A 24,573-nucleotide genomic window follows, 5' to 3' on the forward strand; every position below is an offset into this window, starting at 1 on the left:
AAAAACAAACACAGAAATATTGTTGCTACAAGTAGTTTTGAAGTTAAATCTGATATATCTTACCTTCTTTCAGGCCTGGGAGGATACACATGCAAAATGGGAACAAGCTACAAAACTAATCCTTAACTATCCAAAGACCAAAATGGAAGATGGGCAGGTGACTATGAATTTTTCCATTGGTTCAACATTTAGAAATTCAAGCCAAGTCTTTAAGCTTATATATTTTAAGGCGTTAGAGTTTTAACGTAGCCGAGGACTCTGTCTCCCAGGTGACCGAGAGCCTGCACAAGACGATCGTGAAGCGGCGGATGTCGCACGTCAGCGGCGGCGGCTCCATCGACCTGTCGGACACGGAGTCGCTGCAGGAGTGGATCAACATGACAGGGTTCCTGTGTGCCCTGGGCGGGGTGTGCCTGCAGCACCGCAGCAGCGCGGGGCTGGCCACCTACAGCCCCCCCATGGGCCCCCTCAACGAGCGCAAGGGCTCCATGATCTCCATGGTCTCCACCGAGGGCAGCGTGGAGACCCCGGTCAGCAAATTCATCGACCGCCTGCTCACCCTGATGGTCTGCAACCACGAGAAGGTGGGGCTGCAGATTCGCACCAACATCAAAGACCTGGTGGGGCTGGAGCTCAGTCCAGCGCTCTATCCCATGCTCTTCAACAAACTGAAGAACACCATCAGCAAGTTCTTTGATTCTCAAGGACAGGTGATTTAGTTGTGTGATATTATTTACGTTTGTGTCAGTCCTGTCTTTCCCCCGAGTGACTGAAATGGATCCCTGTTTGTGTTCTGTGCACACCCTGTGTGAGCAGAGTGATCATCACAGCACATGTTAATGATTATTGTGGTTGTGATTCCAGGCTGTATTTAACACTCTTGAGTAGTGAACTCTTGAGCGCAAAATCTGTGAGATTGTTTGTGGAATCCTTATGGCTGGCAGTGTTCACATATTGAATTGTGACATGTATTGGAATTCTCTTGGCTTGGGGGTAACTAGAAAAATCCTTGTCCATGAGATTTTTGAAATGTTTCAGTATATTTGGCAAATACTCTTTCTTTGGTTTTATGTGTAAAAAATTAACCAGAAATTGTCATCCTATAGGTCTTGCTAACTGACACCAACACACAATTTGTAGAGCAAACTATTGCTATAATGAAGAATTTGCTTGACAATCACACAGAAGGGAGCTCGGAACACCTTGGCCAAGCAAGCATTGAGACAATGATGCTGAATCTGGTTAGGTAAGGAGCTGTCTTGACCTTTCTATACACAGTCATCATGTTTAATAAGTGAGTTTTGGAGCCTTGTAGTTTATATCTTTTCTGCTTGTGTCCATGGAGAAGCAGCAGCTGATTTTCTGACCCTCTTTATGGTTCTGACAGCTTCAGTAATTGTGGAAGTTGTGTAGCGTAAAGTGTATTGCTGAAGAGTGACTGTTTTGTTTAGAGAGCTGACCATTCCATAGCTTGGCCCTATTGCCGTAGGCATTCCTGGTTGCTTTTCTGTACATTGATGTTAGTGGTTAAAAACCAGCTGAAGGGCAGATTTTGGTTCACTATTACATTGATAGAAAATTTTGGCCAGAAGAAATTTGCTACTGATGCAGGGGCTTTTTTGGGGCAGAGGAAGTGAAGTAGCATGAAGTATTTAATTAGCCTTTTTTACTTTTTTCTTCAGGTATGTGCGTGTGCTTGGAAATCTGGTACATGCCATTCAAATAAAAACAAAGCTCTGTCAGTTGGTAGAAGTAATGATGGAAAGGAGAGATGACCTTTCATTTTGTCAAGAAATGAAATTTAGGTAAGAATGGCATTACCTAATTTACAGGGTAGAGTACTGTGGGCAAGTGTAGTTTTCTCTGGTTAGGTGGTTAAAAAAGTAACCAAAGCCCTGTCACAGCAGTGTTCCTGGTACAGGGAGAGTTCCCTTGTCTGTGTCTTCAGAATGATTATGAGCCAGGCGCTGCATTTAAGTGTGACTTAGTTTGTGGTGATACTGAACTCTTGTAACAATTTAATGTGCGATACAGACTGGTGGAAAAACCCCAACAAAGCTAAACCAATGTATTTATGTGTAACAGGAACAAAATGGTGGAATATTTGACAGACTGGGTAATGGGAACTTCTAATCAAGCAACAGATGAGGATGTGAAATGCTTGACAAGGTAAGGGGCGCTCTTCACCTGTAACGGCATTTGATATCCATGGATGAGCTGGCATGTTGGGCTTGCTGTAACAGTAATAATGTTAAGGAAAAGACAAAAATTGAAACTGAAGCTTTGGTGAGCAACAGCAGAATTATATTTAATGTTTAGACTTAAATGACTAGGCTCCTTTTAATACTTTCCCTAATTTAGAACCTGTAACACAAAATATAAGAGCTGTTTTCATAATGGACAGAACTTGAGTAAAATACCTTTTTATTTTTAAAAATATTATTTTTCATCTGCAGGTAGAGATATAAGTAAAAGTGACTTATATTTGTTAAATTTTATTTTTCAGAGATTTGGACCAGGCGAGTATGGAAGCAGTGGTCTCTCTTCTTGCTGGGCTTCCACTCCAGCCTGAAGAAGGAGATGGTGTTGAGTTGATGGAAGCAAAATCTCAATTATTTCTCAAGTAAATAGTGACTTTTAACTGTTTCTCTATACAATTACTCTGAAGAGAAGCCCTATATGACCTTTATTACAAACTGTGCTTTTCTTCCAGCAGAAATAATTTTATTATCCTAAGAGGAATTACCTCTTCTCTGGCCCATTTCAAAATCTCTGCTTTGTAGGTTTATGGAAACATTTTCATTTAAAAAATAATTAGAAAATTTGGCTTTGTTTCTGCTTAATGCAGATATGTGTTTCAGTCATGGCAAGGATTAGCTCATTTGATACTGTATTTTATTTATTTTTATCCATGAAACTTAAACTCTCTTTGAAGACATTTGTTGATAGAGGCACACCAGTGTTGGGGAGAATGGGCACACCAGGTTTGGGACAAAGGGAGGTTGTTGGAACACAGTTAAGGTTTGGGCTGTGCCGTGAGGAGGCCCCTAGGGGTGGGGGTGAGGTTTGGGGGGTTTTGTTCTGTGATTGCTGCTGTGGGTGAGGTTTGGGAGGTTTGTTGTGCTTGGCTCCCGTGGGTGAGGATCTGGGGGCTGTTGTGCTTGGCTCCCGTGGGTGAGGATCTGGGGGGCTGTTGTGCTTGGCTCCCGTGGGTGAGGATCTGGGGGGTTGCTGTGCTTTGGCTCCCGTGGCAGGGTGGTGTGACCACGAGGGCCTGTCCCCAGGTACTTCACGCTGTTCATGAACCTGCTGAACGACTGCAGCGAGGCGGAGGAGGACGGCGCGGCGGCGGGCGGGCGCAAGCGCGGCATGTCGCGCCGGCTGGCGTCGCTGCGGCACTGCACCGTGCTGGCCATGTCCAACCTGCTCAACGCCAACGTGGACAGCGGCCTGATGCACTCCATAGGTAACGCCCTGCCTGCACGGCGCCTGCCCCCCGCCGCTGCATCCTCCTCACTGCTGCTGGCTTCTCTCCCTCAGGCTTGGGCTATCATAAAGACCTCCAGACCAGAGCCACCTTTATGGAAGTCCTCACCAAGATCCTGCAGCAGGGGACGGAGTTTGATACCTTGGCAGAAACAGTGCTAGCGGATCGCTTTGAGAGATTGGTGGAGCTGGTTACAATGATGGGTGATCAGGGGGAGCTTCCTATTGCTATGGCTTTAGCCAATGTGGTGCCTTGTTCTCAGTGGGTAAGTTGATTTTATTTCCTACGTTTTGTTAAAATAGTAAGAATTGAAATAAAAAGCGCAGCAACAGTTTGGTACAGAGAGAATAGAGCTGCCACTGACAATAGTTAGCCTTTCTTTGTACGTTCCTAAAAATGTACTGAATCTAAGTTCAGATCTTGGTGATAAGATTTAGTTAATGTCTAGGAAGGATATACAGTTATAGTAAATGCAGCTGGGCTGGTTATTTATTACAGGTGATGTGTGCTGTGATGCAGACACACGGAATTGTATTTGCTCTTCTAGGTTTTAGCAAGAGGAGTTGGGCTTTGTTATACAGCAGAATAACTGCTTGTCTGTCTGGATAACCATTATGAACTTGAAAGGCTGGATATCCTGAGGCAGATTTTTAGACGAGCAGTAGCATAGGAAACGTTTGCAGAGAGATTGTTTTTGTGTAATTTGATATTTACCTGCCAGAGCCCGTAGCAGACATAAAGCTTTATTGCAAACTGCTTGGTGGTTTTGTCATAGTACTGGGGTTTCATACTTGCCTTGGCTCCCTGAGAGTCAAATTAACTCTTCTTCCTCCCTTTAAGGATGAGCTGGCTCGTGTCCTGGTCACGCTCTTTGATTCCCGGCACCTGCTCTACCAGCTCCTCTGGAACATGTTCTCAAAGGAGGTTGAGTTGGCAGACTCCATGCAGACACTCTTCCGAGGAAACAGTTTAGCCAGTAAAATAATGACTTTCTGTTTTAAGGTACATAATCTCTTTTTTTTTCCTCTGGTACAGATCTCTTCAATAGCAGGAAAAGTTTAGTAATATGAAAATACAAAGCTGCTTGTCTGTGGGGTTAAGCACTTGAGTAATGGGATTAGATAAAAGCCATATATATAGAGTTGCCTTTGGATCTCAGTTTGAGTTAGTCTCAGTTCTCACACCTATTAAATTTAGGGAGTTTTCTTTTTGTGTTTTAACATTTGATGAAGTGAGTCTTGTAGAACACTTATGGTCAAGCCCTTAAAAACTAGGCATCCCTCTGGCACTAAACTTTTGCCTTTCTGACTAATTCAATTGTATGAGTGATTCTGGACCAGTGCCAGCTGGAGGACTCTTCCTGCTAAGTTCTGAGGTCTTGTTTGTGCTCCCATTTCAGTTTAAAAAGTTGTGTATAAACAGAGGTGAAATGTGGAGTCAGTGCTCTGAGAAAAAATGTCTGCTAGTTAGCACAGTTGCTTCTTTAATTGAAAATTAATTGAAATACTTGTAGAAATTGATCTTGGTTGTGTTCCAGAGGTGAGACTATAATATACAAACCTGAGTTTTACAGGAATTTGGCTTATGCCAAAACAGACCAAGTGTTTTCAGGCTGTTGAAAGCTTCCAGAACTTCGCAGCATTCCTGTGTCAATCTGGGCTCTGTCCTTGTTTCCCCTGCACACAGGTCTATGGTGCTACATATTTGCAGAAGCTGTTGGAACCTTTGCTGCGGACTGTGATCACATCCCCTGAGTGGCAGCACGTCAGCTTTGAGGTGGATCCAACAAGGTTTGAGATTCAGGGCGAGCAGCAAATGTATTTGTTTGTAAACATGATTCCCACTCATTGTCTGTAATAGGATTCCTTTTTCCTTGTTGCAGATATTTTTCTCATGCTTTCATACCGTTCTACCTCTCACTTTTCCAGACACGTTAATTGTCTCTGCAGCCCTCTTGCTCTGTTGCTTTAAATTATTTCTAATTCTTAGAAAAATCAAAAGTATTCATCTCTTAAGTAGCTTATCCAAAGATAGGCCTTCTAATGAATGCTTTAACCATCAACTGTGTCTACCTCAAAATTCCTTTCAGATAAACCATCAGGAACTGATAATGCAATTATCAGTTGGAATTGTGCATGCATTTGTATGAAATGGTCTGAGAGAATGCCACCTACAGCTGTCTGTTCATTACTGAGTTTTACATGGCTTTTTATTTGTACCTTATGTGGTTTAAAATAATGATGGAAACTTCTGTGTAAAAGATCTCAAGTATTTCCATAAGAAAAAGGGGAAATGAGGTTCTTACCAAGGATGTAAGTGCAGCTTGTGTTGTGTTTGATTGCTGGTCATACATGTGTGGGTCTGTTTCAGGCTGGAGCCTACAGAAAGCCTTGAAGAGAACCAGCGGAGTCTCTTGCAAATGACAGACAAGTTTTTTCAGGCAATCATTAATTCCTCCTCGGAGTTCCCACCCCAGCTGCGCAGTGTGTGCCATTGTTTATACCAGGTATGCCTGCAGTGGTTGCCTGCCCCTAAGCTTTGGGGTTGGTTTGTGAAATTCCAGCAGTTTGGAGCTTGGTGCTAGACACAGGGGGCATCTTGAAAAAGCTCTTCTCAGTCTGATAAGTAGCACCAGTCTGAACGTTGGGGCTAAGTGGTGTTTTAAGGCTTGTGTTTGCAATCAGGAGGTGACTGAAGGTACCCAGGTTCCCTGACCTCTGTCCCCAGCTCCTCTGCTCTGTCCTGTGGCTGCTGAGCCCAGTGTCCTGCTGCATCTCCTTGTGTGTTTCTGATGGATTCAGCTGCTGCTAAAAATCTGGGTAGGAGTTCCCTCAGGGCTCACAGGGAATACAGTTTCCAGTCCAGTTGGAGCATGTCACAGAAATGCTGTGCTTGGTGGAATATTGGAGCTGTGGTCTCAGTGAAGTGCTCTGGAAGACAGCCCTTTCAGCCAAAGTCTGTATTCAGGTCTAAAGCAAAGCCAAGCAAATGGATTTTCTGACCTGTGTGAGCTAATGATGAGTAACTAAAATGCTGTCACATTTGCACAGGGGATGCTGGGGTGATCAGGGCAACTGCTGCGATGCACAGAGCTTGGGAGTGAGAACAGGGAATGTGTGTTGGGACTGTTGTGGTCTGGGGTTGTTTTTGTGAGCCCTTGTGCTGAAGCATGTGTGCAGATGCTGAGCCTTGTCCTGCCTGACAGCTCTGTAAAAGCCTCTGAAGACTTTTGGTTTCTCTTCCTGACAGTGGCTGTGTTTGGGTTGGTGGCAGAGTGACTTTGGGGTTTTTTGATGTGTTTGGGTTTTGTAATCAGGAAATGAAGTGGGCAGATTGGTCTCCTTCATGGCCACAGTGTCACAGACATCAACTAGAAAAATATTTGGGTGTTACTGAAAATATCACACACAGCCTTGGTTGTTCCTTCTGTTATTGGATGTTGCAGTCTCCCACACCTCATCTCAGAACTGGGTTTATATGCTGTTTCCAGGATGTGTCAGATTATTGCCATTTCAGTGGTCCATTGGTAGCAGTTATTTCTGTGCAAACCATTGGTAATTCCTTCATTAAATGGAATTTTAAAATGTGCTCACCAGCAGGCATTCCCAGAGATTCTTCTGTGGAAGCCTTTCCAAGTGTGTTGGCTTTATTCTTGCCTTTACTGTCTGTGGTAATAAGGGTAATTTGTTCCTAAAAGAGATTATTTACTGGCAGAAATAGAAGTGGTATTAACTGATATTTAGCTTCAATATTTACTACTTTAACTGTTTCTAGTAACACCTAGATTTCTGTACAAGTGTTTGACTAATACTATTTGTGATGAACATTCTGTACTTAAAATTCTGGGGAATTTTGAAGTCTGGCCTTTATGTGAAAGAAAATACATTATTTGGGGGCATTAATCCATTTTTATCATAAGAACCAAATAGGTGATTTTTATAAGATAGCTTCCTTTTTAAAAAGGTGAATGTGTTCTATCCCAAGCACTAGTGTGAGAGTAAATTATACTGAATTTTGTGGTGGTTTTTTCATGCTTAGAGTTTTAAAGTAACTGTGTGCAAAGGATGCTCACCAGATGTGTTCTGTAAATGATTAGTAGCTAGTTTTAATCACTGTAGCAACCTCACAGAAATGGTGTCTTTAGTTGGATATTGGTGTCTTTGCTGGCTGGTGTTTCTGTTTGGGAGCAGAGCCCAGTGAGTGTTTTCCTTTGGAAACATCCATAACTGGCTACTGGGACAGATTCACCTGGCTCCTTACAGGTAATGTGTGTTCAGGAGTGTGATGTGAGAACAAGCATGCTCACAGTAACTCCTACAGAGGATCTGTGCTGGCTCTTCCATCAAATCCCCCCCACACACAGGGGTTTTCTTGTGAAAGCAAGGTGGAAACTCTCCTCTCGCTGCAGTATCCCAGTGAGTAGAGTGTGTGTACGACTGCTCCAGAAGCCACACGTGCAAGTTACCCAGAGAGAGTTGGCAGAGGTGCCACTGGTTAAATATTCATAGGTCCTGCACAGGTTTCAGTCCAGCTTGCTTAGCAAGGGTTTTACTGGCTGGTTTGGTTTGGCTGTTTGGTTTTCATTCTGTTCCATCCTGGATGTGTGGAAGCTCTCTGCCAGTGCCAATGTGACCCTCTGGAGGTGGCTGAGTGCTGCAGGCTGGCTGGGACCCAGCCCTGGGTGCTGCTGGAGGCTTCCAGGGGTGCCCAGCCCTGTCCCAGCTCCCAGGAGAGTTGTTGCACCTCTGGCTGGGGAGCAGGACACGAGGGTTGGGGCTTTGCTCAGATGCTGCTGGAAGTAAAACAGAAAATTGGGGCCTTCGTGGGTCCCTTTGCATCTCAGTGAAATGCAGACATAAGCATGATCAAGTCAGACTTTGACTTGGAAATCTCTAATAAATTAACTGTAGGCTGTAGCTTCTTTCTTCCTTTGTCCAGAGGGCGTTTCGTGGAGTTACCTCTCACAGTGTAATAACCCCGATGGTTCACAGGTCTACCAAATTGAAGGACACACAGAGAAAGATTGGAAGATTCAAAACTCTAAATTTAATTTAAAAAGCAATATGTATTTCAAAGGTATAACACTACTATTTGTACTGTTAAAATTATTTGGGGATGGTAAAATACATTTAAAAGCTGAATACACCATTTAAGGCCCAAGATTGTGTATCATGAGCACATTGATGTGGTTTGACTTTTAATCTAGCCAGAAATAGTAGAAATGATTGAAATTCAACATTTGCTTGTTTTGTATTTAGTGCTTTGTAAATAAGATGTAATAAAACTGTGGAATAAAAACTCCATCATCAGTCTTTAGTTTATATATTTCATTTTCGTTGGTTATGTTTGTTACATTTTACTGTGTAATTTATGTACAAGTCAACATTGGTTTTTTGTTGCTGTATGTAGTTGGTGCTGTGACTTGTTTGTGCTCATCTCTGTTCTGTAGGCAACTTGCCACTCTCTACTGAATAAAGCTACCGTAAAAGAAAAAAAGGAAAACAAAAAATCAGTAAGTTTGGAGACCTTTTTATTAGCCATTTCTTTCAAAGCACAACAGAAATCTTTTGCTGTTTGTTCAAAATATCTTCACTTCAGTCTATTTGACCTCACTGTAAAATCATTCTACTAATTCTGGCACAAAATAGCTTTCATTTCAATTAACACTGGAATTAAGTTAGATTTAAAATATTCTCTGTGTGCCTATTTGAGTAAATGAGACATTTTTAACATTACTGCTTAGTATTTAATATTCTGACTCTTCTAGTCTTGCCACCATCTTCAAATTAAGAAATTGTGGAAGAAAACTGTTTCCTATGGTTTTGAGAAAAATCTGGGTCTGTTGAGCTGCTTTAACACTCTGGCAGATAACCTGAGCTTGCATCCTGGGCAAAGAACAATTAATATTTGTGGGCTACTCAAAAGAGGCTCGTGGGACTTGTTTCTGACACATTTTCTTCTGTTTGGTTTCCGATTAAGTGAGCAAACCCCAACTTTAGCACTTGTATTATTTCCTGAGAAAAGCAGATTTTTCATTTTAAGTAACTTGCTGTGTTAGGGTTTAGATCTGTGGGTTGCTTTAGAGCATTGTCTTTAAACTCTTTTCTTTGGCAGTGACCTCAAAATATAAAGTATGAATCAACCAGAATGGAAATCTAGACTTTTATTGAATACTGTTATTTTTGCTGTAACTGAGCAGAATAGTAATCACGTTTAAAATGCAAAAGTTGTGGGCAAACCAGTATTTTACAAGAAAATATCAGTAATTGCATCGCAAGGTAACTGACTGGAGTTGCTAATGAACCAAAGGGATTCTTGGTGTATTTTGTACTAATGGCTTTGTCTGTTTAAGCAGCATGATTTGAGATTGCATTAGTTTTGTTTTGAAGTATTTTACTGAACTGAGATTTGTTTGGAGTTTTTTTTATTTTAAACTATACAGGATAATATCAAGATTACTAATTTTATTATGTGGAAAGAAAGAATCTGATTCCTTTTGATTAACCGTTGTTACTCATTACAGTATACACATACGGATATTGATGTTTTATAGAGCCACATGTTGAATATCTAAGAACTTTATTTTTGTCAGGAAGCTTTGTCTTTAACTTTTCAAAGTTAAATTAGAGACATCCAAAGAACAACTCTCCTCTTAGTAACACATAGTTGATTTCCTAAAGAAAAGAGATTTCTTGGGAATTATTTTTTTCCTGGATGGCAAAGGACAATATTTTAAATCTGCTCAGTGGTTTTATACAGTGTATGTGTAGGTAGAGGAGTTCACTGACCACTCAGCTCTGGCTCCTTCTGTGCTGCTATGGACAGATGATGGTTTTGAAGGGTATTTCTGCAAATAGCTCCTCCTCACAAATGGAAAATTACTCCTGAAGCTGTAGAGCACAGTGTTATTGCTGGAGAGGCTCGTGGCTCAGTTGTGCAGTTACAAACACACAGATCAAAGACCCAGTAGGTGAAAGGTGTTCCCTGTGCGGGGGGAGGGCAGCGCACACCTGAGGCACCTGCGGGGTCCCTCCAGGGGCAGGGCCCTGTGTGGTGTCAGCTCTGAGAGGGGCCAGGAGCTCTGGGAGCCGTGTCCCTGCCACGGGAGCTGTGCAGCAGCTGAGGGAGAGCCAGCTGCTGTCTGAGAGCCCCACTCCTTTCCCTCCTGTTCTGGTTCTCTGGGATGCAAGAGAGTCCAACTCCAACGTGCTGCGCACGGTCGGTGTGGAAGGAATGCTTTGGCTCGGCTTGCCATGCGGGGCTTTTGGCAGCCCTTGCCCGCTGCTAAACGCAGGCCCGTTGTGTGTGGTTGTCCGTGCACAGGTGGTGAGCCAGCGCTTCCCCCAGAACAGCATCGGGGCCGTGGGCAGCGCCATGTTCCTGCGCTTCATCAACCCCGCCATCGTGTCCCCGTACGAGGCGGGCATCCTGGACAAGAAACCCCCGCCCCGCATCGAGCGCGGCCTCAAGCTCATGTCCAAGGTGAGTCCGCACCCTGTCTGCCTGCCCCTGCTTTGTGTGTACCTGCTTCGGTGCTGCTCCTTGGCCAGCGTGAGAAAACGGGGGAAATGCGGAGGTTTTTGTAGCAGCCGTCGCGTTTATTGAAGGTGCGGTGTCTGTGCTGCATTTATGCGTTGTGGCATTGCTTGAGTTCTCAGCACTGTAAGGATGGGGACAAACACTCGGCCAAAAGGATGGATAAGAGAGTGGAATTCCTGCCTTTCACTTGAACCTCTCATTTGGAAACTAAAAAAAGAGACCGATGTTCCTGTGGGCACAGTGAGGGTCGCAGCAGCCAGCATTTATCAAGCTCATCCCACTGCTATAAAAGGGATTTTTCCTGTCTTAAATCTTATATGGTCATATTTCTTGTAAAAAAAAATTTAAAATGTTTAATTTTAAAATTAACATTTTAAAATATTTAATACAAATTCTGTGGCCTGTGTATATTATCCATTGTAAGTGTTGGGAAATTGTATTTTTCTTTAGATAGGGGTGTGCTACTGCTTTTACTTACCTGTCTTGAGTTCCAGGAGAAATACTTAATAACTTACTGGTAGTTTGAAATATTATTTATTTTCATAGTTTAAAGTTCATAAATAAGTGAATTGGTTTTTAGTATGTAAAAGTATGAGAAAGAAAATATTTGAAAGTGAGTGTATTTTAAGTTACTTGACTTACTGGCTTTTTGTTGTGAAACATCAAGACAACAAGTGAAAATAAACTGTTTCTGCCAGTTTAACTTCACCGGCAGAAATGTTTGTGTCAATTACTGTAACAGTAATGCGTTAAACCTCTGTGTGTCTCTGCCATGTTTTTCCCTTTAGATCCTTCAGAGTATTGCCAACCACGTGCTGTTTACAAAAGAGGAACACATGCGGCCTTTCAATGACTTTGTGAAGAGCAATTTTGATGCGGCACGAAGGTACGGCCTGGGGACAGCGGTGCTGCCTGCAGGGAGAGGGGCAGCGGTGCTGCCTGCAGGACAGCCCTTCGCTGTCCCTGCCAGCCTGATGTGTGTTCCTGGCTGGGAATTGCAGGTTTTTCCTCGACATTGCGTCCGACTGCCCGGCCAGCGACACTGTCAACCACAGCCTGTCCTTCATCAGCGATGGCAACGTGCTGGCGCTGCACCGCCTGCTCTGGAACAACCAGGAGAAAATCGGCCAGTACCTGTCCAGCAACAGGTGAGCATGCAGCCCTGGCAGGGGGTGTGTGCTGGGGAGAGCCAGCAGAGTCCTGGAATGGCTTGTGTTGGAAGGAACCATAAAGCTCATCCCAGCCCCTGCCATGGGCAGAGACACCTTCCACTATCCCAGGGTGATCCAAGCCCTGTCCAGCCTGCCCTGGGACACTTCCAGGGATGGGGCAGCCACAGCTTTTCTGGGAACCTGTGCAGGGTCTCCCCACCCTCACAGGGAAGAATTTCTTCCTAATATCCAATCTAAGTCTCCCCTCCTTCAGCTAAAAGCTGTTAGTATTTGGAAGTACTCCCTTCTGTTGCTTCTGTTATTACTGAGAAGAATATCAGTCATCATTGAAGATTTCTCATAATTTCTTTAAAAAAGAAAGTCCAGCTTGTTCCAGTTGAGGAAGGGTAGTGGGAGTTGCTGAGTAAAGGAGGAGTTTCCTGACAAAGAACATGTTGTTTGTAGGGACCACAAGGCTGTTGGACGACGACCCTTTGACAAAATGGCAACGCTTCTTGCCTACCTGGGGCCTCCTGAGCACAAACCTGTGGCAGATACACATTGGTCCAGCTTAAATCTCACTAGTTCCAAGTTTGAAGAGTTTATGACAAGGTAATGAGGTTATTGTGGACACACAGTGTGGATTTCTAGACTTTATCATGTATATGTCAGTCGTTCTTAAGACTCTCTGCTATCAAGACTCTCTGTTTTAAAGGAGAGTTAAAAAAGCTGAGTCTACATTAACCTTTTAGGTTTCTGAGTAGATTTTAATTTAAAAAACTAAACTGAGTATGAGAAAGGGTGGTAACATATGTGATTAAGGAAGGCTCAAATTGTGTAAACTTAATACTTTTGTTCAGAGATGGAAGTAAAGAGGGTTTGGGATTTTTAAAATTTGTTTGAAAAGCAGTTATGAAAGTTGATGTCAATGTATTGCTTTTTAGGCATCAGGTACATGAGAAAGAGGAGTTCAAAGCACTGAAAACATTAAATATTTTCTACCAAGCTGGGACATCCAAAGTTGGCAATCCTGTTTTCTACTACATCGCTCGGCGGTAAGAAACCTTTCACCTTCCCAGTCGGAAATGAACCTGTCAGTCAAAGGTGTCAAGTGTATGTAAGAGACACCAGCTTGGTATCAAACAAGAGTCTGAAAATAGCTTATTTCTTAATATTTGCTGACAGTATTTTTGACTTGTTTCCTAAACCAAAACTATCATTTCTAAGTAATTACACTCATGACAGGAGTTGTTCCTGGAGGTTTTAAGGAAAGGGAGATCCCTGTGCTCACCCCCAGGTGTGGTCAAAGGCAGCTCTGAAGATGGGATGAGCTGTTGGAGCTGCTCTCTGTGCTGAGGTGCTGCTGGTGAGGGTGTGCTGGCAGCACTGGGGAGGCTGGTTTGGCTTGGGGGGCTGTGGGTGTGCTGCCAGGGCTGGGATTTCCTCAGTCCTGACATCACCAGGCACTTTGGGGTGCTGGCACAGCCCCTGGGCTGTTCATGGTCTGGTCATTGCTGGTGCATTTTGTGCCTCTGGGAGCAGAGCCCTGCCTGGGGGTGCTGGGGTTGCTCTGTTTGTGCTGCTCGTGGTGGCAGTTGCACTGGGGGGGGCTACTTTCAGTGTTGTCATGAGAAGATGTCATCAGTGGTGATTCTTTGGATAGAGTGAAAGAACACTAGATGAGGAGCATTATTTACCTTCTGTCCTGATTTTCTGTCTTCAAAAGCCACACAACAGTCCATGAAACCTGCAGGTGTGCTGACAGAAGGGGCTGGCTCGAGGACAGCCTGGATTCTTCTTTCCCCCTATAAATTTTTTTTTAAGCAAGATCCCTAATGTTTAATCCCCTTACATGCACAGAGTTAGAATCAAAGGCAGTCCTTTGAATTCTCTTTAAAAAGCTCTGTTTGCTTGCCACATTTTTCTTCTCCATTTTGTTCCATTAGACACAGTCTTATTTCATGTCAAGTCAAACAAAATGCCTGCATTGTTATCCTGCCTTGTTCAGACAAGAAATTAGGCATACAAATGCAGAGAGTAGTGATAACCCATCTTAAAAAGTGACTGTGCCTGGCAGTGATCCGAGGCATCCTTATGTATTCTGTGCAGACCTGACATGCAGTATTTCCTTGTTTGCAGAGTAAGAAATGGTTATTTCATCTGCAGAGAAAGAATTTCTGGAAGTAAATCAAGACAAAAGTTTGCACCACCTGTTTGCTAGGCCTAGCTCACCTCTCTCTTCTTTAAAAGCAGAAAAATCAATTTATCCAAAGATGCCTCACTGGGCAAAACTGTCATGGTCCAGTCAGCCAAGCATTCCTGCCTTCAGAGAGGGTGGATAGGAGCAGTTTTCTGAACATTTTACCCAGGTATGGGATATTCATGAAAATATTGTTGTACTGCAACATGGGCCTTGCTGCTTGGTGAGTTATTACCTTTGCCTTCAGCAGCTGCACAATTCAGGAATCCTGGCAGGGCTGCCTTTCAAACCAGCAGGAAGGGCTTTGCTCTGGGATGATGCTCTGGCATCATTTCTTCTCACAGGGATGTGGCTAAGTGGAGCTTATTTGGATTGTTTGTCTTCTGGTTCTGAGACAGGTGTTGTGTTTTCGAGGTGTGAAATGTGGAAAAATTGTTTAGATTGGAGCTGCCAGGCTATTTGAGGGCTTATAGCAGGCTGGGGTTTTTTGGGGTTGTTTTTTTCCTCTTTTTTTTTTTTTCTTTTTTTTTTATAGTTGAAGATCTTGTTGCTGAGGCATTGTTGAGTCATTTTACTGATATATCTGGATCAGTTTATGTCCTCCTTGTGCTGTGAAATTGAATTCCTTCTGTCATCTATCTTCACATTTTGTTTCCTGGGCAACAACCCAGCTTCTGGAGCCAGTGCTCTTCTGTTTTTAATCCCTATCCAGTTACAAAAATGATCCATAAATCAATGAATATTGATCCTGAACTACTGCCATTAGGTTTTAAGGCTGATCCCAAACTAATTAATAGGAATAAAACCTCTGAGTTATTGCTGCAGACCGCAGCAATCCCCACAGCAATTTTACCCTTTCCAGAGCGAGTACCCAGCTATTAGAGATGTGCCAGAGCGTTTCTGGGTATTTTGAATATTGCCCTGAAATGCTGAATAGTTGTTTTGGATACCAATTTCACCGAGAATAGATTATTTTGTGTTTCTGGAGGTCTGAGTGCACAGCGTGTTTACAAACCCAGGCCCCGGGCTTAGCTCACTGTGGCTGCGCAGTTGCCCAGCAACAAGTGCTCGACTCCCACACTTCTGCCTCCTTCCTGTGCCTTATCGACTCATTCGTATTCCAGAAAAATACCAGGAAGCCTAAATTCCAGTCTGCTTTTCTGAAAGCAGTCTGAGCAGGCAGCCCTGGTGCTGCAGCAGCTCAGGCAGGGTTTGGGAGGGAGCAGAGCCCTGGAGTGAGCAGGAGCCGTGGTCCTGCTCACTTCATACTCAGCTGTGAGTCTGGGATCCAGCTCCCCAGTCCTGACTGTGCTTTTGGGAAACCTCAGAGCCCCATTTCCACTTTTAGGCTTTTCTTAGCATGCTGAGAAGTTTGAAGCCTGGATAGCAAGTCCTTCAGGATGGGGGCTTGCAATTTGCCCCAGATAACCTCTGGAAAGCAGTGTTTTCCTGTTGCTGGTCATCAGATTCTCATTATGGGTGAAACATTCACAGAGCCTTTAAAGTCAATTCCCTGTAGGTTTTTTAATGCAATAGAATTTGGCATCCTGTACTGATTCTGCAGCAAAGACCCATGCAATATTTCCTGTAATTTCCTCAAATCAAGCAATTTAGCCACAGCACCTCATTTTGTGATGAGTCTTGCCTTGCAAGCCCAGCTGCTCCCACTGTGTGGGATGAGGCCAGAGAATGATGCAGTTCTGGGAATTGCTGAGTTCTGAGCATGGGAAATAAGTTGGTGCTGTGCTACAGTCAGTCAGCACTTAGCAAACCCAGGGACTGTCCAAGGAGTGCGGCAGCAGGGACTTTTTCGGTGTTCCTAGGTTCTAAAGAGTAGGAAGGGGAAGGATAGTCACAGGGTTGTGTCATCTCATCAGCTTATTGCTAAACAATATTAGAGATACATCAGTATCTAAATAATGCTATTTAATATAACCCTAATTTCCCCCCATAAGACATGACAGTGGAGCCAAATGTCTGCTTCAAACATGTTTGTATAATACAATGTTATCTATTTATTTGTTTTACTCCGCTTATTAGAAAAGAGGCACAGTCTCTAGTTCAATTCAATACAAACATAACTTTATTTTTACTTAAATGCCAATGAAATAACTGTACAAATCCATTTGTAACATTTACTGTAAATGTGTAACATTTACTGTTAGAAATTAAAACACGTTTCCGGTTATAGAAATACTGTTCACAATTGGAAAGTTGTCATTTCTCTGATACCAGTAATTGTAAATGATCTACAGCCCCCATTGACACCTTAGGAGAAACAGGCAGAGGACTCCAGTCTCGGTTGTGAGGTTTTCTGGGTTTTGCAGCACCTTCATGCTACAATGACTGAAAATTAAATGGCCTGGAATGAATGGAAAACATTGTATAAGATCTGTAATATTAAGTGGATAATACTTTTTCAATTAACTTGTTCTTCAGTTTTCATTTCATGCTGTTTGCAAAACTTCATCTGTAGTATATCAAGTACCTTTGCCATAATTTAAATAATTTTCCTAGAGTGGACACCATGCGTGCAGCTATTTCTACTGGCTGACGGTGCGGATGTCGAGGAGAAGAGCATCCATGCTCGCCCTTAGAAAGCAGGGGTGTGGGCATGTTCAGTGCCATGGACTGCATTCATTCTCTTTGGAGTCACAGGAGTCAGCAATGTTTCAATGACAGCTCACCAGCTAACTGCTTAATTGATTTGTTACATGACTTGTGTTAGAAATTGGCTGATATTCATTTTACTGATGATAGTTTGCTACGTTCTGGCTGATTTGTGGTATTCTTTTAAGCAGAACATATTAACATTTCAGGATGTCACTTGACATAGAGTCAAGGAGTTCCAGGTCATTAATTTGGGTAGATAACTCCTTGGTGTTTGACAGTGTCATGGCATTGAACATCTGGCATTTTTCTCTACTTTTATCTTTTTTTTTTTTCTTCTTTTTTTTTCTTTTTTTAATATGGAGAGAGCAATAACTTGCCTGCAGTCTCTAAGTCAAGCCAGAGCAGAAGGATACAGGCCCCTACCACTGTCCCATGCTGAAGTGGGACCATGTTGCCATCTCAGTTTACACCCTCTTAGCAGACATCATGGCATTGTCATATTTAATTCCTAAATTCAAAACTGTTGTTCTTCATATTTAAAATGCTCTAATACATATGAAGCAAACGTAGATATACATGCTAGCGATTTTGCTCAGGAATAACTTTTGATTAGTGAAACAGTTCAGTTTAGTTCTTTATTTTTTCCCTTTCTTTTGCATGTCATCATAACTTACAAAGAATCTGTGCTGCTATATTACAGGAATTGCTCACTGGCAAGTCAAGCAAGACAATGCAGATATGATACAGGCCTTCTGTTTTTTTCCAGTTGTTCAATGACAAAATCATATGTAAAATCAGTACTTAAAATTCTGATGTGTTTATTCTGTGCAAGTAAAATGAAAAATTTAAATACAAAATAAGCACATTTTAAAAAACAAAATAATAGATTAGTTGTACTCAATTAAGACATATGAAAATAAGTAGCAGCTTAGTATCAAGACATTAGTGTGCGCATCTTAAGAACTGTTACTTTCTTTAGATCAGAGTTAGAACTTTGAATTCCTTTCATTCATTATCTCAGCTGGATGTGTTAACTCCAGCTGTTATCACAGGAATAACCTCAGTAGTTTCCACGGGGTGCAAGCCCTTAGTCCATGGCCACGGCCACGGCGTGCAGCAGTGCCAGGCAGAGCAGCCCCATCTGCCAGCGGCTGGCGCGGGAGGGCACGCCTGGCGTGGCCTCCTCCTTCCTTAAGGTAGCGGTTGTGCTTTGAGGCATCTTGGAGTAGTTTGTTGGCATTCCACTGGTGATGCTTAAAGTCATGGGGGTGGTGGAGGATCCCGTGGCAGGGGCCAGGCTGGCGTTGCCCTCGGTGGAGTCCTGGACGAGGATTGTGCGAGTGGCCGCGGCCTCCTGGGGGCCGTCGGGGGAGTCTGTGCCGGGGAACAGAGCCGGGGGGCTTCGGGTCCCCAAGGGAGGGACTTCCTTGGCTTTCAGTTGTTTGTGCGTTTTGGTCACTTTGGTGGGCTCAGGCGCCGCGGCAGAAGCCTCCCTGTCCGCTGCCTTGGTGCCTTTGATCATGGGGCTGGAGTCCAGGGCCGTGGGCTGGGCCGGGGCTGGCGCGGTGCTGGGCCAGGGCTGCTCAGCGCAGGGGGCCCCCACAACACGGGCAGCTGTGCCCTGCACCCACTGCAGCACGTAAGGGATGGTTTGGTTATCGCTGCAGGACCAGGGGTTGTTGTACAGAGTTATTACCTGCAGCTGGGAGAGCTGGTCGAAAGCTTTGTCAGGAATGTATGAGAACTTGTTGTTGTGCAGGTAGAGGCTTGTGAGGTGTTGCAGTCTCACCAGTGTTCCTGGGAGTATCTGGGACAAGAAGTTATTGGACAGATCCACTGTCTCTATGTTGTAGGGCATATTGGTTGGAACTGTCCAAAGTTTGTTGCTGCTGAGATTGAGAAACTTGAGACTGCTCAGTGTGTTGTTGATCAGGACAGCTCTTTCCACCATATTCCTGGAAATATCGAGCACTCTAAGATTCCACTGGTAAGCTGTATCAAGTTTCTGAAGAACTTTAATGTTGTTGTTTGTGGCATATAATTCCCATAAGGACTTGGGCAGATGAGCAGGAACATTCTTGAGCCAATTATTTGAAATATCAAGGGTCCTCAGATTGGTGAACCTCGTTAGCTGATGATCGAGATCTACAAACTGGTTAAAGGACAGATTTAAATACGTAAGGTTGTCTTGAAGTCCCTGGGGCAGTACAGTTAAGTTTCTGCCTGAACAGTCCACATTCCTGTCGTTTCCTGAGCACTTACAGCTAGAAGGACAGATACCCAAACCAGTGGGTATGAAAACCAGAAGGACCAGCAGACAGGTAGATGTATTCAATATCTGGTATTCCATTGTTGCCTGGAAATAAATACACCAAAATGACACCCTTTAAATCCATGTAATACATTTTATCTCCGTATAAGGGTTGTCTTGGCAATGGCCACTTGGAGGAGAAATTAAGTAAAAATATCAATAACCCCCTTTGTGGCACGGTCCTTTTTAGAATTGTTCAAGAGAGACTTCACAAAGCATCCCTTCAGCCTGTCATGTTGTCTGGCAGAATGAGACTTGTTTTTTTCATCTCCCTTTCCCCCTCCAGCTCAAATGAGGGCTTTCTTCCAAAAACGCAAGTCTCTTCCAAACGTTATACAATGTCTGCTTCTTGTTTTTAGTGATTTCAAGCCTATATTATGTTTGGAATAATGTGTTCATTTATAGAGGATGAAAAAATGGCTGTCAACTGGATCTTCACAAATCTCTGCAGTAATGTAGCAGTCCCCCCCATCCAGGCATGCTGTTTGCTTAAGTAAATTGGTTAAAATACATCGTAGGAATTTAGCTTGAGCCCCAAATTCCAGTGTTCATGCTAACATGCACCGTAGCATTTTCTCCTCCTTACAGTGTTAATTACAATCTCAAAGCTGGAAACACATGTTTAGAACCCGAGTTACCGTTAGTAAGAAATCTCTGACACTGCAGCAGATTTCTGGTGCAAGCATCTGTCATCAGCTCCTAATTCCATTCCCGTTTCCATCTCAGATCTGGTAGTAGGATTTTGTGCGTAAAATCAAAAAGCACAAACTTACCGTGGTGTCCTGCAGTATCAGCACATCGTTTCTGTGATGGATTGGAGCTTAGAGGTCGCCTTGTTCTGGAGAGCAGCTCCAGAGGCTGCCGGGGGCTGTGCTTGTCTCAGCTGCATCGTACGGCTGCGCCCGGCTCCGCAACCACCTGATCCTGTGGGCACTGCAGAGCCGGCCCCGAGCCCTGCCAGGGCCCTGCTGGGGCAGGGAGTGCCCCGGCTCCCCGGCCCTGCTGCGCTGCTGCTGCTGCTCCCTCCCAGCTGGGGCTGCCTGCACACGGCTGGGCTCCCCCCGCACGCCCGCGGGCTCCGGCAGCTCGGGCTGCCACCCCACTGCTCCTTTCTGTCTGAAATGGCAGGTTAGCTCGGCTTCTTTTTGCCTTCTGTTAACCTCTCCTCCTGTAGTAGAGGTTAATGTGAATTTAGGCTTTCTAGCTTAAGCTTTTTTAAGCAACACTGCCAGAATATATTGTCATAATTTTAAAATACTGTTTTCTGCTCCTCGGATCAGGCTATCACTGTGTTGTCAGGTATAATAATACAGCTCAGCTTGTAGGATTTTACAGATTTCTACAGGAAATCTTGATCTGATTTTCTCAAAGCAGTATGAGAGTGAGAGTGTTTATAATGTTTCATTTATGGTGCTGTTAATTTTAACAGGGTGTCATGTGAATGAGCCTTATGAAAGTCTTTGTATGATTGTAATGCTATTCTTTAGGCATACCCAATCATACAGCTTATGTAAACAGTAAAGAAAATTGAAAATATATTTTCCTATGGCCATTTTATACACAGCAGCCTGGGATTGCATTTGGATGATGTACTACTCTTGATTAGCAATAGTTTGAAAATTCTGATGTTTATTGTGTGCAAATCTTTGTTCTGAGATCCATCCACAAATCTATTCCCTCCTCAAGCAAACTGCAAACTCTACCATTTTGCAGAGCTCTCATGGAAAACTACCTTCAGCATCTAGCAGCTTCTTTAGATATATATTTTCAATACTGATATTAAAAAAAAAATCTACTGCTGATACCAGCCTGCTACTGCCCAGCCAAGCTGGTGTGGGGAGATGAGCTGTGCTGGTACTCAGGGCCCAGAGAGGAGCATGTAAAGCACTCGGACACTGGGAGCTCCAGGGAATCTAGCATCCATGAACCATTGAATGAGTTTGTATTAGTGACTGAGTGCATGCTGTATCTGAGCAAATATCAGGTGGGCTTTAAGTGACCAAAACATCTTTGACTGAGAAAGCTTTATTGAAATGTCCTGGAAGTGATTGCATTCACTTGCACAGCCCAGTGGAGCAAACCCAGGTGCGAAGCAGAGTTCCTCTGACATTGGGCTGTCTGTGACATCTCCACGTGTGTAGCTGTGTCTGGCTGTGCTGGCACACACAGCTGTGTACTCTGCCTTCTGGAATCTCTAGTTACAGGTGATGACTGGGCACAGTTGGTTTTGTAGTCAGAAGTTTGCTTCAGACAGAAGCAGGTTGTTCTCTCTTGTGAAAGCCGAAGTTGGGAAACACCAGGGAAATATCAAGGAAATGCTGGGGCCTCACCGTTCTTGCCTGTGTCAACTTCTCCTTTTTTTACTTTCTTGAAAATTACTTGGTTTAAGAAAGATGTAGAGTATTCTGGACATTATTTTGGCAGTCTACAAAGGGTGTTCTGGCTGGGGCAGTGTTTCATGGATCTCCTGGTTCGGTAGCTCAGGTGGTGAGGGCTGTGGTTCCTCTGCTTCCAAGTGAAGTGCCGAGTGCTCGCTGGGATCTGAGCTGGGCCCCTGGGCGGGTTCCCTGAGCCAGTCGGGGGGTGGTGGCAGGTCGGAGCACTCGGGTGGAGGGTCTGGGGGAGGGCAGGACGCTGCTGCAGTGTTGGCTGGCTCCTGCTCTGGGGCAGGGGCTGGGGCTGGGGCCGAGCTGGCTCCGGAGCAGCCCGTGGCCGGCGGAGGTGGCTGCCCGTTCTCAGTACTGGTAGTGTGGTGGGGTGGGTTCTCTGAGGCAGTCAGGTCCTCCTGCAGGTTTGTGCCTTGTTTCAGTCTCCAAGGCAACATAAATAAGACCGAAGAACGCTTGGTGCCGGGGTCAGGGTCCGTGAAGAGATCTGACGTGTCCCCATCCACGAAGGGGGAGCGGCCTGCCCAGTGGGACTCAGCCCGAGGAGGCCTCAGGCAGCATTTCCACAGGAGAATTCCCACAATTGCCAGCGCCATCCCAATCAAAATGCTGCCGAGGATCAGCGCTGCTACCCAGCTGCCGTCCCCGGCTTCCTCCTCCCCTGGGAAGGCCTGGGCATCTGCAGATGGCCGGCGTGAGCTGGGCACGGTTGCTTGCAGTTGGTAGAGGAGGGGGTTGTCTGCCCTTGGGCTCATGGCAGTGGTGTACGTGTGGCTTTCAGTCCTGGCAGCGTGGTGAGGTGCTGCTGCAGAAAGAGAGCTCCAGATTCCCCCACAGAAGAGAACCAGCATCACCTGGTTGCTGGCCATTTCCCTCCTGCCTCTTTACAAGGGTCCTCTGCTGTTGCAGGGAAGAAGTAGAACATGCTAACTTGTAAACTGTATTTTTGCACTTTACTGCCACCAGACAGTTCTATGTTAATACCATCAGACTGAAAATAACGGTCTCCCCAATATTTCACATTTCAAACCTGTTCCCATCTGCATGATGACTGGGTTTGACACTGACTTTAGAAATAGCAGCAGATTTTTAGCATTATGAATCATATTAATAACGTGGCTTGTTTGAAGGTAACGGCTTATTATAATATTTTGTCACTTTATCAGAAGAAAGCATTGGCAGAGCAGTCCTCACAATGTTTCAAAATAACATTTATCTATCATGTAACTGGCTATGGACCTGGAACAGACTCTGCAGCATTGACAGACAGGGTTGTCAGAAGTCAAGCAGTGGCTTGTTGTGATACAGGCTGAGACAGAAGTAAAAGGCTCTTTAGAATTCTCTTAAACTTTTATTTCCTGTTCTCATATTTGTTCAGCATAGCAAAATATTTAAAAGTTTTCCAAGTACTTCTACCATAATGACACAGCATTTTAACGGTAAAGTGTTTTATAAATAAATTTCCTGTGTGCAGATTGTGCAAATGTTGAGTTGGTGGCATGAAACAGACTTTTTTTCCCTGTACTGATTAGAGTTCAGCTCTCTAAATGTCTCCATATGAAATAAATTATATAAAATTCATCCCCTACACAGCTCTTTCCCTTCTGAAGTCACTTTCATGCAATTTGAGCTAATTCATTAGTTACTATAGTGCTAGTCCTGTGAAGCTATTTCTGGGAAATTAATATGCATGAGTCTTTATGGGTTTACAAATACGCAAAATTAAATTTTAAATGCAGCAGTGTAAACACACATGAGCGGTAAGTTAATGACTAGAGAACATCGTGGTCTAAACTCTGACAGGTTTGTAATGGGTTAAAATGATTCTATTCAGTTTTTATCCTGCTCCCCTCCTCTCAAAATAGGCTCAATACTTGAATTTGACCCTTACCTGCACATTTATCCTCTCTGAAGCAGGCACCGTCTGCCTTTGTTGTTTGGAGGCTCAGGAGGGCTGTGTGTGCTCAGAGTCAGGCAGGGTAAAATGGCTCTTTTCATGCACACAAGTTTGTGCAGAGAGGGAGGAAGTTGCCAACGCCGGCAGGAAGCGTCTGCGCCAGCAGCTCGGGGCTCTTATCTTGGAGATCGTGTGTCCCACTGTCCCACGGACAGACTTCTGCTCTGCCTGCCCTGCTGGCCTTCTGCAAAAAGGTGTTTGTGGCTCCTGCCACATCAGGCACCTCTGTGTGTTGATGTGGAAATTCTCAAATACCTGTGTGTCTGTCAAAAATAGTTATGGTTTCTTCTGTGGGAATCGAAAACTCTGCCAGTTTGGGCTGGATTTGAGTTGCTGATGTAATTCAGTGATGGGTTTGCTGTGCTCTCAGGGTTATTACTGGGAAACCACCCCTGGGTTCCTTGGTGAGTCATGGAAAGCTGTGTGGTCATGGGATGCTGGCTGCTTACACATCCTCTCTTGTGTGGCTGCACTGAGAGGCAGAGGGCAAAATCTGATTTCACCCTCAGCCTGTCCCTACTTGCTTGGTTGTTCTCCTGTGTGGACAGCGTTGGGACCAGCTGCCATCACTGGTGGAGGGCTGTGCTCTGAGCAGCTGCTTCCCCCTGGCTGTCCCTGTCCATACCATGGAGTGTAACCCAGGCTGCTCTCTTTGGTCTCTGTGAGCATTGGAAAGGCTGCGTGGTGAAAAGAAACCCACACCAGATATGTCCTCATGGCACTTTGCAATTGTGTTCTGCCAGTAGCTACTGACAGATACCTCTGCAGCCCTTCCTGCTGTGCCTCTCTGACTGCGCTGCTTCTCTCTTTGACACTCTGCCTGCTCCTGCAGCACACGCACATCCTGATCCCGTACGCACACTAACCCGGTGTTTCTTGTCTGATTTCTTTGTCTCCTCCCCATTCTCTTCAACCCCCACAACTGATT

At 44.4% G+C, this 24,573-nt stretch overlaps 3 protein-coding genes across 8 annotated transcripts in view; 1 reads left to right on the forward strand and 2 right to left on the reverse strand.

Moving 5' to 3' along the window:
* Positions 1-24,573, forward strand: part of NF1 (neurofibromin 1) — a 72,846-nt gene that overhangs the window by 22,702 nt on the left and 25,571 nt on the right. For 4 of the 6 annotated variants that reach the window (XR_014616656.1, XM_084219300.1, XM_084219301.1 and 1 more), the window contains 17 exons: positions 74-157; positions 270-710; positions 1,107-1,246; positions 1,683-1,805; positions 2,086-2,169; positions 2,507-2,623; positions 3,285-3,466; positions 3,541-3,752; positions 4,328-4,489; positions 5,174-5,277; positions 5,858-5,993; positions 8,937-8,999; positions 10,811-10,969; positions 11,815-11,912; positions 12,028-12,174; positions 12,643-12,789; positions 13,122-13,232. Coding sequence is in view for 5 of the 6 variants with exons in the window: in XM_084219300.1 (XP_084075426.1) it covers positions 74-157; positions 270-710; positions 1,107-1,246; positions 1,683-1,805; positions 2,086-2,169; positions 2,507-2,623; positions 3,285-3,466; positions 3,541-3,752; positions 4,328-4,489; positions 5,174-5,277; positions 5,858-5,993; positions 8,937-8,999; positions 10,811-10,969; positions 11,815-11,912; positions 12,028-12,174; positions 12,643-12,789; positions 13,122-13,232 (2,510 nt within the window). In the remaining variant the exon portion in view is untranslated. The remainder of the gene's footprint in view (positions 1-73; positions 158-269; positions 711-1,106; positions 1,247-1,682; positions 1,806-2,085; positions 2,170-2,506; positions 2,624-3,284; positions 3,467-3,540; positions 3,753-4,327; positions 4,490-5,173; positions 5,278-5,857; positions 5,994-8,936; positions 9,000-10,810; positions 10,970-11,814; positions 11,913-12,027; positions 12,175-12,642; positions 12,790-13,121; positions 13,233-24,573) is intronic. The other 2 variants (XM_084219302.1, XM_084219304.1) reach the window with 1 other exon arrangement.
* OMG (oligodendrocyte myelin glycoprotein) lies at positions 18,078-19,340 on the reverse strand (the record flags this gene model as incomplete). The annotated part of the gene is made up of 1 exon (XM_084218919.1): positions 18,078-19,340. One exon carries the CDS (start codon positions 19,338-19,340, stop codon positions 18,078-18,080), a length of 1,263 nt encoding a protein of 420 aa, XP_084075045.1.
* Positions 21,428-23,664, reverse strand: EVI2B (ecotropic viral integration site 2B). The gene is made up of 2 exons (XM_084219351.1): positions 23,580-23,664; positions 21,428-22,588 (listed from the first exon to the last, which is right to left on the reverse strand). Exon 2 carries the CDS (start codon positions 22,555-22,557, stop codon positions 21,727-21,729), a length of 831 nt encoding a protein of 276 aa, XP_084075477.1. The 5' UTR covers positions 22,558-22,588; positions 23,580-23,664; the 3' UTR covers positions 21,428-21,726.

The sequence above is a fragment of the Fringilla coelebs genome, assembly GCF_963513975.1.
Source record: "Fringilla coelebs genome assembly, chromosome: 20".
NCBI lineage: Eukaryota > Metazoa > Chordata > Aves > Passeriformes > Fringillidae > Fringilla > Fringilla coelebs.

Excerpts from the sequence above, each read along its gene's own strand:
- EVI2B (XM_084219351.1), bottom strand. The coding sequence starts at position 22,557 with ATGGCCAGCAACCAGGTGATGCTGGTTCTCTTCTGTGGGGGAATCTGG.